Source organism: Taeniopygia guttata, chromosome 2 (genome assembly GCF_048771995.1).
Source record: "Taeniopygia guttata chromosome 2, bTaeGut7.mat, whole genome shotgun sequence".
Taxonomy (NCBI): Eukaryota; Metazoa; Chordata; class Aves; order Passeriformes; family Estrildidae; genus Taeniopygia; species Taeniopygia guttata.
Window position 1 is genome coordinate 113,076,641 of NC_133026.1, and position 16,887 is coordinate 113,093,527.

The 16,887-nt window shown below is 36.4% G+C and overlaps 1 protein-coding gene across 1 annotated transcript in view; it reads left to right on the top strand.

Moving 5' to 3' along the window:
• The window catches only part of LOC115493890 (lipoxygenase homology domain-containing protein 1), a 189,953-nt gene that overhangs the window by 135,976 nt on the left and 37,090 nt on the right, over window positions 1–16,887 (top strand). The window contains exons 41-45 of the mRNA XM_072924659.1: window positions 170–351; window positions 895–981; window positions 4,546–4,678; window positions 7,236–7,375; window positions 11,749–12,001. Coding sequence (XP_072780760.1) covers window positions 170–351; window positions 895–981; window positions 4,546–4,678; window positions 7,236–7,375; window positions 11,749–12,001 — 795 coding nt within the window. The remainder of the gene's footprint in view (window positions 1–169; window positions 352–894; window positions 982–4,545; window positions 4,679–7,235; window positions 7,376–11,748; window positions 12,002–16,887) is intronic.

Sequence of the window (16,887 nt, forward strand, 5' to 3'; positions counted from 1 at the left end):
TGGCCTGGTTTCCTACCCCTCCATGGGACTAACATGAATAATGAGGGGTTTGTGGCTTTGTTGCCTGAATTTCCTGTGCTACATCCAGCACTACCAGGCAATGTAATCTTTTGGTTTATAATGCCTTATAACAAATATTGCTCTAAATACAGGTTTTCTTTTACTGCAGAAACATCTGTGACATCTCTTCCCATGAAAAATTTAGATACAAAAAGTAGAGGACGATGGCAAACATGGTTGCACTGCACACAAGTACCAGAAGATGTTCCTAACATTGAAATTGTTGCATTTGGAAGAAAAGGGAAATCACCTACACAGAAAGTTCAAAATCTAAATGATACTCCCTTTTTGGTTGGTTTCTTTTCTACTTCATACAAGTCTTACCAAATAGTTTCAGTAAAATAAGGATTGTAGCCAATATGTATGACATTTTGTGTACTGGCTGCTTGTCAGAGTTAATGTTTACACCTTTATGTCTTAAATAAACACAGCTTGGAGAACTTCTCACTTGTGGGCCAAAACATATCACTTAAGAGAACTATCTTGAGGAAATGCCAAATTTGATGTGAAAAACCTCATTAACTTCGAATTAAGTGAGGAGAAAAAACCTGACCTTGAAAAACAGAATTCAGTTGTACATTTCCTTCCTTTTGTTGTGTTAGCCTATGCTCTGCAACCATTTCCCTCAGTAAAAAATAGACATAATTTATGATACAAGTGTGAGTCCAAATTAACTTGCACTCTTAATAGGAATTCCTCCTCCTAACACTAACCTCATTGACTAATATTATTACCTGTTGTATTTATCTTTTTTTTTTGGGGGGGGGGGGGTTAAAGTATGCCATGCAAACTGTTGCATACTACATATAGTTAATTATTACTTTTTTTTAACAGTTGACTGTTGGTGATATTGGAGATATAACAAAAGTCTCCTTTGTGTTATGTGGTCCATCCTTGAGAAGAGGAATTAAACTTCACAAGGTATTCCAAATATAACGCATATAAACTTGCAATAGTTTTCAACATAACAGTAAATAACTTTTGTTGAGACACAGATGGTCTCAGTTACCTGGTATCTGCAGATGATTGCCTACAGCTTGCAGATCTCTTTGTGGGCAGCTCAACCTTGTTTGCACCTGCTGAAGTGCATGTTGTGATAGCTCTTCACTGGTGTGCAGACCCATTATGCACAGTTCATCTATACATGGAAGACAGTGTTTCCTGCTGATGTTAGGAAATGTTGATTCCTGCATGGAAATACTGGCAGTCTCCACACTCAGACCAACCTACTTGTGGAAGCCAATTAAGATAATATTCAGGGTCTACTCTTTGCAATATGGCCATCAGTGGGCCTCAAACCTCTGATTGTAGTTTAACAGGTCTTTAAGAATTCTCATAAAAAGGAGTGGAGAAGGGACTTAATGCTGTCAATCTTAAAATACAATTAGAATTTAAAAGTATTCTTAATACTTAAGCTTGAAGGTTAATTCAAGGAAAAATTGTATCAATGAGCTCTGCCTATAGGCAAGGGCAAAAAACCCCACTGTGGACATAGCACTGAATTAATCTGAAGTAGAAGCATGCTTTCCTGAACTCTGCCACAGAGTCCCTTAACCCTGCTGTGGATTTAAAAGATCAAGGTGATTCCTTAAATGCATAAAGACTCCAGAAACCATTCTGATGGGAAATGCTAGAGACAGCTGCATTCCAGACTAAAATGTCAGTGGGCTTATGGCACTCAAAGGAATGTTGAGTCTGAATTTATGAGATCCTCTGGGGATAGAGGAGGAGTTTATCTTACATTTTCTCCCCAAATGTGTTCTGTGTCAGCACTCCATTTAGGCTATAAAAATGGAAAGAATAGGTAAGCAAAGCTAATTTCTCATTTTAAATATGCATCTCCAGGCCATTTGATAAAGCATTCAAAAAATATTTTGACACTATGTTTAATATATCCATTATGTAATGTAAGACTTCAGCCTCCAGACCTGGTGGCTCAAAACATGGCAGAAAATTCATAAATGTAATATTTTGCTTTCTTTTCCAAAAGAGCCCTATGCAACTGGCTAAGTGATTTTTGTCTGTGCTTTCAAATACTTCATAATTAATTTAATAATTGGTTTATTAGTAGCTATAAATTGTTACAATCTACAAGAAGTCAGTAAGTTGCTATAGACGTAAGTAGTTTCTTGTATGCATGTGCAACCCACAGCACAAGCCACATAACACCTATTGATTTTGCCATTAATATGCTTATAATATCTAATGTTATTTTATTAGTCTATTTATAAATTAGTTATTCATGGAAGCATAATCTAAAATGTAACAAGCTGATCTCACTCTGGTAGGATTCTTACAGTGCAGTAAAAAATAGAGATGTTTTATAGAAACAGAAAAATGACAGGCAGCAGTCAGGATGTGCAAGGATGTGAACCAGTGGTCAAACCCAGCCCCAACTAAATAAAATGACCTTCTTTGATTTCTGTTTAAGTGAAAGAAATAATATTCAAAGTTCCAGAATTTTCTCAGAAACACAGATTAAACTGCAAAAAGAAGATAAAATCCCTACGTTTTCATTTTGCTACTCTCTGTCTTCTCTATTTTGATATTTACAGGGTTCTTCCAAGTACCGGAGTTTTTCCTGTTGTCTCCTACAGTTTTCTGCAAAATTCTGTAGTGAATTATATAACCTTAGCTAAAAATTACGTATTTTCTGTAGCTTCTGAATATTTATTTAGTGTAGATTGAGTAGCTATTTCTTGCTCAAATCCAGTTTCTGGTCTTTCCTAAAATAGAATAGAAACCCATTTTTACATTTGTTTACAATATAGCAACACTATATGATTTGAAGATTAAGTTCACACTTAGATGTAATCTTAGAACTAGCAAGAATTTGTCAGGTAAGTTTTATTTTAAGGCCAAAGTCTACATAAATCTGCACACCTCCTTTTTATGAGTCCAGTTTCTGCAGGCTGTCTGCCTGCACATGGAGGTGAACCTTAGTGCAATTTTAAGACAGATAGGAGTTTGTGATATGTATGGATATTTAGGGTTGCACATATTGATCGAAGTTAGGGGAAAATATTTTTGTGTAAGAAGAAGTTATACATTTAATCTAAAAAAAATTTGTTCTTGCAAGTGCAAAAAACCCCTATTTTTGTAAACAATAGGGCTGCAATTTTAGTAGAATTTAATACTACCTAAATAAATCTACCTTTTATCCAAGTAATTAATGGTTTAAGTCTGGAAATTGTTATGGCGTATTGTTTACTTTCATCTAGAAGCCCTGCGACTAATCTTGTAAATCACTGGACAAAATGAATAAGCAGTAATGGAAAATGTTAGGTTATTGCATTTCTAAGAAGTCAAGGACAACACAGTCTGACGACAAAATTTTTGAGAGCAAAACTGTCAAATTCCTAATAATTTCGTTTATGTCATTCAATTATAAAAATATCTATACATCTCACAGCTTGCAGTTGAAATCTGCGTCAGGAAACGTACTCAGGATTTCTAAACACTTGTATGTTTATTCTGTATGATGAACACAAAGTTTTGCTGTTGCAGCTGCTGTCAGTACTGGAAAGAAGTGACCACAATCATTTTGGGCATCCCTGCCTAAGAACTCCAATTACTTACTGTCCTGATGAAATTAAGTTTTTGTTTCCTTTTGTTTCCTTTTGTTTTAAATGTCTTGGATATGCTATTTCTATACAAAGAGATCCTGAACACTGAAGAAACTATTTCTGCAAACTTGCAGACATGGGCTATTTATGAAGTTCAATATTTCATGTAATAGTTACCACAAATGTTTCTACATATACTTAATAGATTTTTACTCTGTATTTTATAACCTGACCTAGGATATGATCTGAGTTGACTTCCTGTGAATCTGATTTCCACCTTGACCCTCTCAGAGGAGATATGTGAGCTCCTAAGGCTGTACTTCCTCAGCTGGTTTGGATGTTCTAAGTCCACACACTTGGACCTAATTTCTTCCCTCTCCAATAAATATTTAAAGCCAAGTAGAATGAAGCTGGACTTAAGCTTGCCCATTCTATTGAAATTCATTCTTCAAATAATTTATTTCCACACGTAGCCCTGAAAGACACTGGACACTAATTTCTGCCAACTTTTAAAATCCTACCTGAGATATAGCAAGACTCATTTAAAAAAATAAAAAGCAGCAAACCAAATGTTTTTGCAAAATTGACATATGCTATTAAGATTGATGTAACCATATTCATTCATTTGACATTCTGAAATTGCAAACACATACAGGTCAATTTAAGCTGTATCTCTCATTGGTTCTTTATAAATGGGTCCTATGCTTGTGGTGATATACAGTGAAGAATACACCTTAAACATCAGGCTACAGAATTAGCAGTTTGAAGAAGCTGCTCTAACTGCTATTCAGAATCAGATAGCTGTTATAAAGTGTGTGCAGGAGTTAATAAAAGGACAAAATGTCAGTTTCTATTGGGATGGAAATAGGAAATTAAATAATTCAAATAAATTAATTTCTTTCTCTGATTCTGCCTGCAGCTTCAGCTAAAAGACTTGGACACTAAACAAGAGTTGAGCTTTCACACTGAAGCCTCATATCTGTTTGGAGAAGATGGATCTGAGACCGTGGCAGAGCTTGCTGCGGTCAGACCAGACCAGCCACCACTCAGGGGTATGCTATTGAAATGAAAAATAAATACATGAGCAAATGCATGCACACACACAGAATTGTAAATTGCCTAATAGGATGAACACAGGGCACAAGATTGCAAAGAATTTTATATATGTTTTAAAAACACTCAAAATTACTTTTAACTATCCATTCAATAAACTGGAATCACAGAACCACTGAATCGTTAGGGTGGAAGAGATCTTCAAGATCATCGAAGCTCCAACCCATGCCCTAACACCTCAACTAAACCATGCACTGAGTGCCACGTCCAGTCTTTTTTTAAACACATCCAAGGATGGTGACAATTCCAGTACTTTATCCCTCTTTCCGTAAAAACTATATCCAACCTATATTTCCCTTGGCACAGCCTAAGATTGTGTCCTCTGGTTCCGTCTGTTGCTGCCTGGAGAAAGAGACCACCCCCCTCCTGACTGCAACCACCTTTCAGGGAGTTGTAGAGAGTGATAAGGTCACCTCTGAGTCTCCTTTTCTCCAGGATAAACAACCCCAGCTTCCTCAGCCATTCCTTACAGGGTTTGTGTTCCAAGCTCCTCACCAGCCTCATTGCCTCCTCTGGATGTGCTCAAGCGTCTCAATGTCCTTCCTAAACTGAGGGCCCAGAACTGGACACAGCACTCAAGGTGTGGCCTCACCAGCGCTGAGTACAGGGGGAGTGTGACCTTGCTGGTCCTACTGGTGGCCACACTATTCCTGATACAGGCCAGGATGCCACTGGCCTTCTTGGCCACCAGGGCACACTGCTGGCTCATGTTCAGTCGGCTGCTGACCGGTATTCCCGGATCCCTTTGTGCCTGGGCACTGTCCAGCCACACCATCCCCAGGTGTAGCACTGCAGGGGGTTGTTGTGGTCAAAATGCAGAACTCAGCACATGGATTTATTAAACTTCATCTTATTGGACTCTTCCCATCCATCCAACTGTTCCAGGTCTCTGCAAATTTACTAATGAAAGACTCAATCCCCTCATTCATGTCATCAATAAAAATATTGAACAGAACTGGCCCCAGCACAGAGCCCTGAGGTACACCACTGGTGGCTGGCCCCAGCTGGATGCAGCACCGCTCACCAGCACTCTCTGGGCCCGGCCATCCAGCCAGTTCCTAACCCAGTGAAGAGTGCTCCTGTCCAAGCCTTGGCCTGCAGCTTTTCCAGGACTGTGCTGTGAGAGACAGTGTCAAAGGAGTCCAAATAGACAACAGCAACAGCCTTTCCTGCATCCACCGGATGGGTCAACTGGTCATAAAAAGAGACCAAGTTGGTCAAACATGACCTAACCCTCCTAAACCTATGCTGGCTTGGTCTGATACCCTTGCCATCCTGTAAGTGCTGTGTACAGGTATCTAGTTAAAGCATTTTCTTCTGTTTTAAAGCAACTGACATGTATTGTTTTCACTAGACTAAGTACCAATTTGAAAGTCTGAAAAACGCACAGAGCCCAGTTAGTGTATTTGAATGACAGTTTTCAGAAAATGACTGATTTACACTTAATGAGGGACTAATTCACAGATTAAAAAAAGGCTGGCACAAAGTCATAATGGTATGAATTACAAAGAGAAAATGCAGGGGGTTTTGAGGTTTTTCTTCAAGCCCCATTTCTGCCTCTGAAGCCATATTTCATTTCATCATTGTATTTAAAATATGATAACATCTTCCTTTGTTCAGATTATATTTTATGAAATATGTAGAAAAGAATTCTCATTCATTACACTATGAACAGAAGTCTTAGTTAAAATATTTAAAACTTTTTGCATGTAATATCTAACTGGAGGCTAGGCTGCAAATGGAAATATATCTTAAGAGTCTGTTATAGCATTTAATTCTTCACAGAACCCATTAAAAATCCTCTGTCATACTGCCTCAAGGAATATGTACTGTATAAGTCATGAGAGAAAAGTCATGGCAAGTCATCCTTTGTTGTGAAGAATAATAACAATGCATATTTGTATAAATAGCTGAGCCATATCTGCTGAACATATTAAATCATGTTGGCCATAATTCTCAAAATATGAGATTGAAACACAGTTCTGTTGATCCAGAACAAAAAGTGGTTTTCATCATATATGTCTGTGTTTTTTTTCCTTGGTAAAATGTTAGAGTTGATAAATCCTAACTCAATTTAAGACCTATAATTCCCACAAGAACTCCTGTTTTTTATTTTGTTTTTGTTTTGCTTTTGTTTTTTTGTTGTAGTTTTTGTTTTTGTTTTTATTTTTTTTTTTTACAAAGCATGATAAAATCAGTCTGAGTCTTTCAGGTGATTCCAGAACCCTGAAGTAGGATATTTTCTCCTTCTGTAATGCAAGCATGGATTCTTGCATCGATTCATAAAAGGCATTTCATCCCTAATGCTGTAGTGTGCGCTGTGAGATAGCTAGCAATCTATATGAAACTCAGAAAATTTATGTCAATTCCTATAACTGAATTCCTTGGTCTTGAAATTAATCTTATACCTAAAATATATTGGTTTATAATGTTTGATAATTACATTGCTAATTATCTCATTTGGTAATGTTTTGTGTTACTGATTTTTCATGGCAGAAGTCCTTTACATCATCAATGTCCATACAGGAACACTGCCTGCATCAGGAACAGATGCAAATGTATTTATCACAGTATTTGGAGAGAGGGGAGACTCCTGCAAAAGGAGACTAGGGCACTCACATTTTGAAAGAGGGCAGGTTAGTACGGAGTCATTTTCCTTACACGTTTTTTGATTTATTTAATTTTATTATTTTCTAATTCCTTATTTCTTTCAAATCATGAAATACCAGCATGGATGTTAACACTCTGGTAACCTGTGGAAAGAATGTGTTACTTGCTAAGTATAAGCATATTACCTGAATTGAGATTCCAGTTTAAGAATAGTTTGAGTACAAATAAATTTTAAATCCACAAACTCTCAGTAAATGTTCTTAGAATCTGGAACTGAATCCAATTATATATGAAATTCTGTGGCCTAATTTTCACCTATTTGTGAAGCTAGTATAGAAATATTTTCTGCGACTGCTCCTTTAATTTTTTTTAATCCCCTAGATGAAAGATTTTAAATGTATTAGCTACTATATGTTAATTAATCTGTTAAATTGCAAACAGGTAAACCTGGTTGTAAACATAACTGTCCGCTCAAGATAAATCCTATGAGAGATTTTCTGGTTAACCTTTGCTTATTACCATATTAATGATTATATCTGCACAGCATGTTCACCCATACACTGAACTGAGAGCACTAGATCAATTCATCCTGTACAATGAAGCAGAATCCTCTGCATGTTTTCATACTGTGTCTTATGTTCTCTTATGCCTGAGATGCCATAACTTTCCTAGGCAACCTGTTCTACTGCTTTCCTAGCCTTGCACTTAACTCTTCCTTCACTAGATTTATTATGTCTTCTTGAGCTTAGAAACTTAGAAACCAGCCACATCATTTTGTTCCAGTCATACTCTAGTAATTGATACTTTTTCTTCCGTTAATTTGTATAAATTCTTCTATAGACATGATAAGTGTCCACATTGTCATGTCAATTTAATTGCACTTGATCTGCTACCTGAGTAAAACTAAACTTTCACATACTATTTAAATCTCATTCCACATCTTCCTTTGGAAGACATGGTGAATTTTTTCTTCCATGTCATCTTCTCTTTGCTTCTCTCTTGCTTTTTAGACCTCTACCCTCTGTGCACTTGTATTGCTGCATTGTTCTCTGCAAAGAATAATATATCTTTAATCTTCCTACTTAGTCTTTTCTATACGTTGTTCTGACTCTTCGATAATACTTCTTTTTTTTTCAGATGCCATTTTTTTTCAGAATCCTGCTGTCTTAGTCCAAACTGTGCTATAACAATATAGGAAGAACTTTATGATGTCAATTGTCTGGATAATATTATTAAAATACAGGTTAATATTTGGTATTTTTGAGGGCAAATGTTTATGGACAACTAGAAGATTAATCAAAAATGTAAAGGCACATTGTCAGTGACATAATCTGGAAAAGAAGTATTAAAAGAAATAATTCACATGGCATTTCATACTGGTTGTTAATACAGAGTCAGTGATACAGCTGTTAGTGATAAAGAATTCACAGCCACTACACTGAGCAACAGAGTGCTGTCTTCCCAAACAGATCCTTTGTTTTCAGGGTGCAGTTTTTGTGCTGCAGACAATGAAAGTGTTCTTCAGCTTAGGTATTTTGTGTGTTCACATTCTTCATTGTTCGATAGGTTCCTGGGAAAGAGTTGAGCAGTGGGATGGCAAAATGCTCTGACCATAATGAGCTATTTAAGGTAATAAATATTAAAACTGGTGGCAGAGTCTGCAGAAGAACCTCATACACAGTGAATGGGTAATAAAATGGCAGATTAAATTCTCTGTAGCTAAATGAAAAGCAGTGGCTGTGAGGAGAAATAACCCCTTAAATATGCGTGCAAAATGATGGGCTCTGAAATATGAAAGTAGTAGGATATCATCTCAGTAGAAGTAAAACAAAAGGAAAATACAAAAAACAAATTATTAGAAATTATTAAAAAACCAAAAACAAACCCAAAAACTCCAGCCACTTCAAGGCATAAAACACAGTCATGCCTCCAAATATGTTCACTAGTACAGATGCATAATAGACATTGTGTTTTGTCGATTCACTTGTCTTAAAAAGTGCAAGAAGAATGTCAAGTGGTATGAAATATCTTCCATACAAAGAACAGTGAAGCAAACACATATGGTTTAGTCTGGAAAAGAGATGATGATAAGAGGAAAGGTGATGGAGATAAAAAAATATAAAATGGCATACAGAAAATAAATGTTTCTATTTCTTTGTGAAATAAAAGAGCTCAAGAGCATTCAATGCAATGTGCAGGTGGCAGATTCAAAACAAAAGGAGGTGACTTTTTGCTCAATGTGTAATTAATACATTTTACTTTCTGACACAAGATGTTGCAGATGGTAAAGACATATTGGTGCAAAAAGCCATTGCACATTGTCATGGAAGATAATTTTCCACTGAGACTGTCAAATGCAAAGACGTAATCTCTGGCTCAAGCAATCTCTGAACCACAAATTGAAAAAGGCTGAGAGACTTTATATTCAAGAAGCATCTCTATATATTTGCTCTGTTTTTCAGCTCTTCCATAGAAATCTGTTAGTGGTAGCTGTTGGCAACACTATAGTAGATGGACTAGATGGATTTGCAATTTAAAATACTACTACCAGTCTTACATTCCTTTTACATAGAAGTACATCAATAAAAAAGTTGGAATTTTTTAGTTTAGTGAGAGATTCGAAGACTAGAAGGTGAAAGGAAGGAATGTAAAGGGCAAGCTGTCTTGAGAGACAAGGTTATGTCAGCAATATCCCTGAAAAATGTGGAATGTACAGGCAAAGAAAACAAAGTTAAGGAAACTTGAGATAAAAAAAAAAAAATCTCTCTTGATTGATAAAGAACATGAATATAAGGAAAATCTAGGAAGACAGAAAATTTCAACCAAGTGTAAGAAAACAGATTAAAATGGGTTTGCAAAACAGTTTAAACAAAATCCTTTTGGCTTTCATTAATTGTACTTCCAGTAGTGTGTTTAATACAATTCCAAATATCTTTATACTGAAGGGAAAAAAAGGAATGTAATACCATCAACCAAATGTACATTCTTACTAATGCTGAGGGAGTAGGCAATTTAATGTATTATTATGAGAATTCATTGATAACAATGGGTGATTATGACCACTGTTGTCTAATGAATGTTAATTATTATCACAAAGAATGAAACTAATGATAGGTCCCTTTCTCGATTAGAGTTAGCTGTGAAGGAACATGAGTGTTAGCAATACAGAATATTTCCTCTAAGTCAAAGGTCATGTAGACTGACAGGAAAATTATATTTGGCTTGGAACTACAAAGAATAAAATTAAAAAGCAATGAGTACTCCCAAAAAGTTATTTGCAAGATGTTCCTCCCAGCTAGATCTTATTTTGGGCTACATATACTTACATGCAGGGGTATATCTTGCCATGGTAACTGTTTGAGGATATCGTGGATATAACAAGGTATTAATGCTGGAAGTCCTAAGGCAGTGATAGGAATAATAACTTGAATGTTTTCTTTTTCTGATCACATTGTGGAGAATAGTCTGATACAGACAGGAGAATGGATGAGATGACATAATTCGTTCTAAAAATCATCTCTTCCTTCATTGCTTTCTGGTCCTCATCCTTTTTCCTGCCTGGTGGCAAATTGGTTGGCAACAAATAAAAATTATAGCGTCTGTTTCTACTATCCATCTGGGTTTTTTTTAATGTCACCCACACACATGGCCATGTATCTACCCACCCACTTATATTATCTTGCACAGAACACATTCATTCTCTCAGTCACATAATTTATTCATCCCAACATGCACTAGTGCAGCTGCCATTTAGCTTTTGTTTACTGGTAGCCGTAGCAATATTTAAACAGATGTCTATTTACATCCGAGGAGCACATCAATTCTTGCCTGCATGCGTGTACAGCCTTAGTTATAGTTTCTAATGTCAGTATCTTCCTTTGTTTGCATAGTCATCCACAGTATTTCTGTTCAGAGTTGAATAATACAACATTTCCTATTTGAATAATAGGGTGTCTTAGAATGTAAAATACTTGAAAATGTTTTAAAATAAAATGCCTTATCTAAACAGAAATTTAAGTTACCAGATTTATCCTGGTAACTTGAAGAACTCCCTTTGTTTCCTTTATGAGGGATTACTTGAACTTCAATTTTCATGATCTTTCTCTAGGTTTTTTGATCAGAGGTTTGTTTCTACCTAAAACAAGGGGATGTTTTTTGTAAGAAAACCTGAACTGCAGTGATCATATTGAAGAAAAGATGTATATATTCAAGGATCCACATAGTTTCTGAACAGGTTGTCCAAATATGAATGTCAACCTGTAACACCTTTCCTTATTCTCAGAGAAAGATACTTCATCGTTGAAAGGAATTTGTCTTTCTAAATGCAAACATCTCAAAGACAGAAGATAAGATATATGGTCTAATCAGTTTGCCATTCTTTTTGCCTCTATCTTCTCAGGTTTGTATCTCTGAAATTAGAGCAGTAAACCTTGGACAGTTAAGCAAAGTGCTTGTTGAGCACCATAATGTGGGTTATGGAGCTGGATGGTACCTTGACCAAGTTGTCATCCATGAATCAGGCAAGACTGAAGAACAATATGTATTTCTTTGCCAGCAATGGTTAGACAGTGGAGTTGGTGATGCACAGATGGAACGAACATTGAAGCTTCTCGGAAAAATCAGGAATGTAATATTGACAGGAAAGATTTATGGTAAGGTCCAAAATCCTCAAAACTCCTTCCAGCTTTGGTTTTTATTGTAATCCATAATATTTTTAAAATTATTTTTAAGGTTGAAACCAAACTACAGAAACAGTATAGCTTGAATGTGAATTGCCTCTCTCACACCAATTGTCTCTACAAACACTTTCCTGAGATGGTAAATACAATTAAAATGCTCAGGGAAGAAAAACTAGAGCATAAGGGAGATATTAAGTGACAGAGGCAATGAAGGTACTATGATTTTAGTTGAGGTTAGAAAAAAGCTGAAGCAGAAAGAAGTAGGTTGTTCCATATGGCATTCAATGCAGAGCAGAAGGCTCCTGCAACAGCGACGGAATCACAAGAGATACAAAAACTCTTTTAGCAGAATGCGATTTTTCCTTATGTTCATATATTTGCAGAAAGCATTTGCTTTTATTTGCAGTTTTCTTTTTTACTTATATCAATGGCACAAGTTCTTGCAAACAGTTAGTTGACCTGAAGTCAATATTCTATTCAAACTGTTTAATTAACAATCAAGCAAAATTCAGAAACAACTTAGACACTGAAAACATGCTTTGCCAGGATACTGTATTTTTTAGCTCTCTCATGTGTCTTGCTTGAAGAGGTGTAAAATGCTGGTTTGGGTCCATTTATGAAAACTGAATCAGAACTGATAGACCAAGCTATGTAAAGTTTAACTAATCTGGAGGTGTGCATTGGCATTCTGTATCAGCCATTTTGTAAACCAGTCTCTATTAACTTCCATGATCCTGCATATTTCCTTTTATGTTCAGAGAATTTTATACTATACATAGTTAGGATAATAGATTATGTCCTCATATTTAGTCATCTATAGTTAGTCCACACGTGAATATCTCATATCATCTAGGAAAACAGAAATAATGTTACTGATATTACAGAATAACAGAAAATCGTGGAAATATAAGCATAGTATGAGCAGCTAGAGTAGTGACAATTTCAGAACAAGAAATAGCTGTATTTCACCACTGCAAGTATTCTAGGTCTCTATTAATAAAGTAGATTCCATAGGTGTCCTACATAGTCCATAGAGCAAGGCAGATGTCCCCTGAGGGTAATTCAAAGAAGCACAAGATTGGTCAAAATCCATCACATCTTTCTTCACTGATAATATGAAAAGTGAGAGAAATCTTGCATCCTTGTTTATGCACCTTGATTAATGTCTGAATATGGCTGTGTAAAAACAATTTCCTTCCTTGGTTTCCCACACACAGACATAGTCCTCAAAAATCTGAGTACAGATATGATAATAATTTCATGTCTATGGTTATTAATACTCAGTGCTGTATCTATTGAAAATCATTTTTGGTCTGGGTACATAATAAATCCAGAAATAATATGACAAGTAAGCAGAGAATCTAGGAAGAATGGATAAATAAAAGACAAATCAGCAAAGAGCAATATACCCTAGGGGTCAGATGGATACCATTGAACTTACTAAATTTCAAGCTAAATCAGATTTTGTAAAGTAAGTAAAACAAACAGTAATGGTTCTTCAACCCTTTACTGATTAAAAAAACCTTCAAAGATGAGTAACTTGGAACAATAGAGTGCAGACTGAAGATCATGTAGGTATAACTCTTAAACAAATGTAGTACCTTGTCCCTCTTCTCATTAAGGAACCATAATGTTGGCCAGGGAAGCAAAAAGCACAGTTACTAATGGGATGAGCTTACTGGGAATTAGAAAATTTGAAACATAAATTGAACTTTTCGTTCCATTTATCAAGCATTGACAATCAGGGTAGTTGTTAGTCCAGTGGCAGATCTAATAGCAAGGATTTAAAACAATTTTATGAAGACTTAACATCAGCAAACATAATGCCTCCATCTAAAGAATAGAAAGCAGAACATAGGTGACTATATACCTAGTAATTGTTAAAATGAAAATCATTATAACACACTTTTAAAGAAATTAATAGTTGAGACAATAGAGGCAAATAGGAAATGAGAAGGAATGCACCATGGCTTTACTAAAGATAGACTGTAAAACAAGAAGATACGACAGAAACATTTTGCAGTAAGATAAACGTAATGACATTGAATCTGTCCAAATTCCTGTATTGAATTTTATTTTTTTATGGCAAATTATTAGGTAATCACAAGAAAGTGAAAAGTAGTAGTAAAAGGAAGAATTGTAAAGAGCTGGAGAAGAGACAATGAATATGTTAATGAGATCTTTTGTTGCTACAAAGCTGGGAGTGCTATCAGGACATACAAAGGTTGAGAACTGAAGGACAGGAATTGAGCAGAATTCTGTGGCAAGCAGCTTGTATACAATTAGGTGTAAACTCAGCTAGCTATTTGAGCTCTCAATTCTGATACATGGTCCTAATTTCAATTGTTTTGGGGTTTTTTAAGAATTCGGAACTAAGTAGTAGCTAAGGGTCCAAAAACCAGTTTTGATCTGTATTGCTATGTTTTGTAATGATTTCTGCTACACAAATTCAGCAGCAAGAGGACCATGAAAAATACCTGGGCTTGTTATAAGATCCCAGGATAACTTTGAGGCAGTAATGTGACATGGCTCTGGGGTTACTGTGACCCCACATTGTATGTAGGCATTATCAGGGAAAATCAAATTGGATCACTGGCTTTACAGAGAAACTATGATATTTCGCCAGCAATGCTGCATGTAATTGTGGCCACCTGTCCAGAAGGACTAGATCAAATTGGAATAGTTGTAAAGAAGATATGATGACTGAGAAAATGGCAACTCTTTGTTGTAAAAGAGTATTGGAAAAAAGTGACAGATTCAGAATAGCTAATGAAATGCTTAAAATGGACGAAGTAGTGATCTATCAAATTAATGGTGGCTTACATATCAAGGAGAGAAGAGAGTTATTTAAGCTAACAAAGTTGTCATAAAAATAAATGATTTTCAGCAGTCCGCTAATGCCCTCCCAGGAGAATGAAAAGATTTCTGAGAAAGAAACAAAGAAATATTAGATTTTTAGCATTGCACTCTGTGTTGGGTTGACCCTGGCTGGATCCAGGTGCCCATCAAGGTTGTTCATCCTTCCCCTCCTCATCTGGATAGGAGAGAAAAAAACATAACAAAAGGCTCATGAGTCAAGATAAGGACATGGACAGATCACTCAGCCGTTACTACTGTGGACCAAACAAACTTGACTAGGGGAAATTAGCTTAATTAGAGTAGGATAATGAGAACTAAACCCAAATCTAAAAATACCTTTCATCTTTCTTCCTGGGCTAAAGTTTACTCCCAATTTTCTCTACCTCCCCCCATCCAGTTGTGTAGCAGGACAGGAAATTAAGCTTGCAGTAAATTTATCACATTGTCTCTATTACTCCTTACTCTTCCACTCCAGCATGGAGTGACAAGAGATAGTCCTCCCCAAACTTCTCCAAAGTGAGGCCTTCCAACGGGCTGCAGTTCTTCCAGAGCTGCTCCATCATGGGCTCCTTCCATAGGGTGTAGTCCTTCAGGAGTAAACCTGCTCCAGCACAGGCTCTCTCCATGAGGCCATAAGGTGCTGCTGGGAGTCTGCTCCACTGCAGGCTCCCATGAGGTCACATCCTCTTTGGACATCATGGGATCCCCCATGGGCTGTGGGTGAATCTCTCCTCCACTGTGGACCTCCATGGGCCATAGGGACACAGCTGCCTCATTATGGTCTTCACCATGGGCTGCAGGGGAATCTCTGCTCACCCTCCATCTGCACTGACTTGAGGAACTGCAGAATTGTTTCTCTTGCATTTTCTCACTCTTCTCCAGCTACAATTGTGCAAGTTCTTCCACCTCACTTTCTTAAATAACTTATCCCAGAGGTGCTCTCACCATCACTGATGGCTCAGCCTTGGCCAGGGGTGGGTCTGTCTTGGAGCAAGCAGGCATTGGCTCTGCTGCACAGGGAGGGTCTTCTAATGGCTTCTCACAGAAGCCATCACTGAAGCCCCCCTGCTACCAAAACATGGCCACGCAAACCCAATACACTCTTTTATACTTAACTAAGGAGAAGGAAGGAAGCTGCTTTTAATTTTAACAAATTTATCAGAAATGATACAATTTAATTCATGTCTTATAGCAGCATATGGTGCTGTACTATCCAGCAGACATAGTCCTTCCATTCCTGGGCAGCTATATATTGATAGTTTAAGGCCAAGTATTTCAGTATTAAAAGGGTAAAATATCCTAGATTATCTCACATGGGATGTGATAAATTTTCATTTGACTTCCATTTTTTCACAGATATCATTGGTTTAATTTACATTTAATGTTCATAGGCATGAAAATAGATTTAGGATTTTTCATGAAGTCGTAACACTGAAGTTATTTTAGATGATTTTACAGATGGTGAGTACTAAATTTTTATGTCAACAAGTGCTGGATTTATGGTACAGATCCTCACCTGACCTAAAGCAATAAACCTTTATTTGCATTAGTTATAGTAGGAGACAAATACTTTCCTGTTGTAGTTAGGAAGCTGAGGTGACTGAACATTCTGAAGCTGAGGTAGGAAGCTGGAGTTTATGAACATAAACTCCAGGAGTCTTTGATTCCATTACTCAGAGTAAAACAACCTGTTTTACAAAATAGCTAATTGATATTATCAGATCCATACTGAGCTAAGTCATGTTATTAAAAAAAATCTGCTCAATTCTGCAGCAGCCCAGGTGAACAAAAATTCTGATTTTCACAATTTTTAAAAATTGGAACCATGACTTTGGTAGCCCTGAATTTTCCATACATTCTATTAACATGAATTAAAATATTAAAGCTAGTTAAATCAGTGACATTTTTTTGATGGAGTTTCTGATCTTCAAAACTGTCTTGTTGATTGAAGTTTTAACCAAATATCTGTTCCATACAAAGTTGCAGAAGTTACTTAGGAG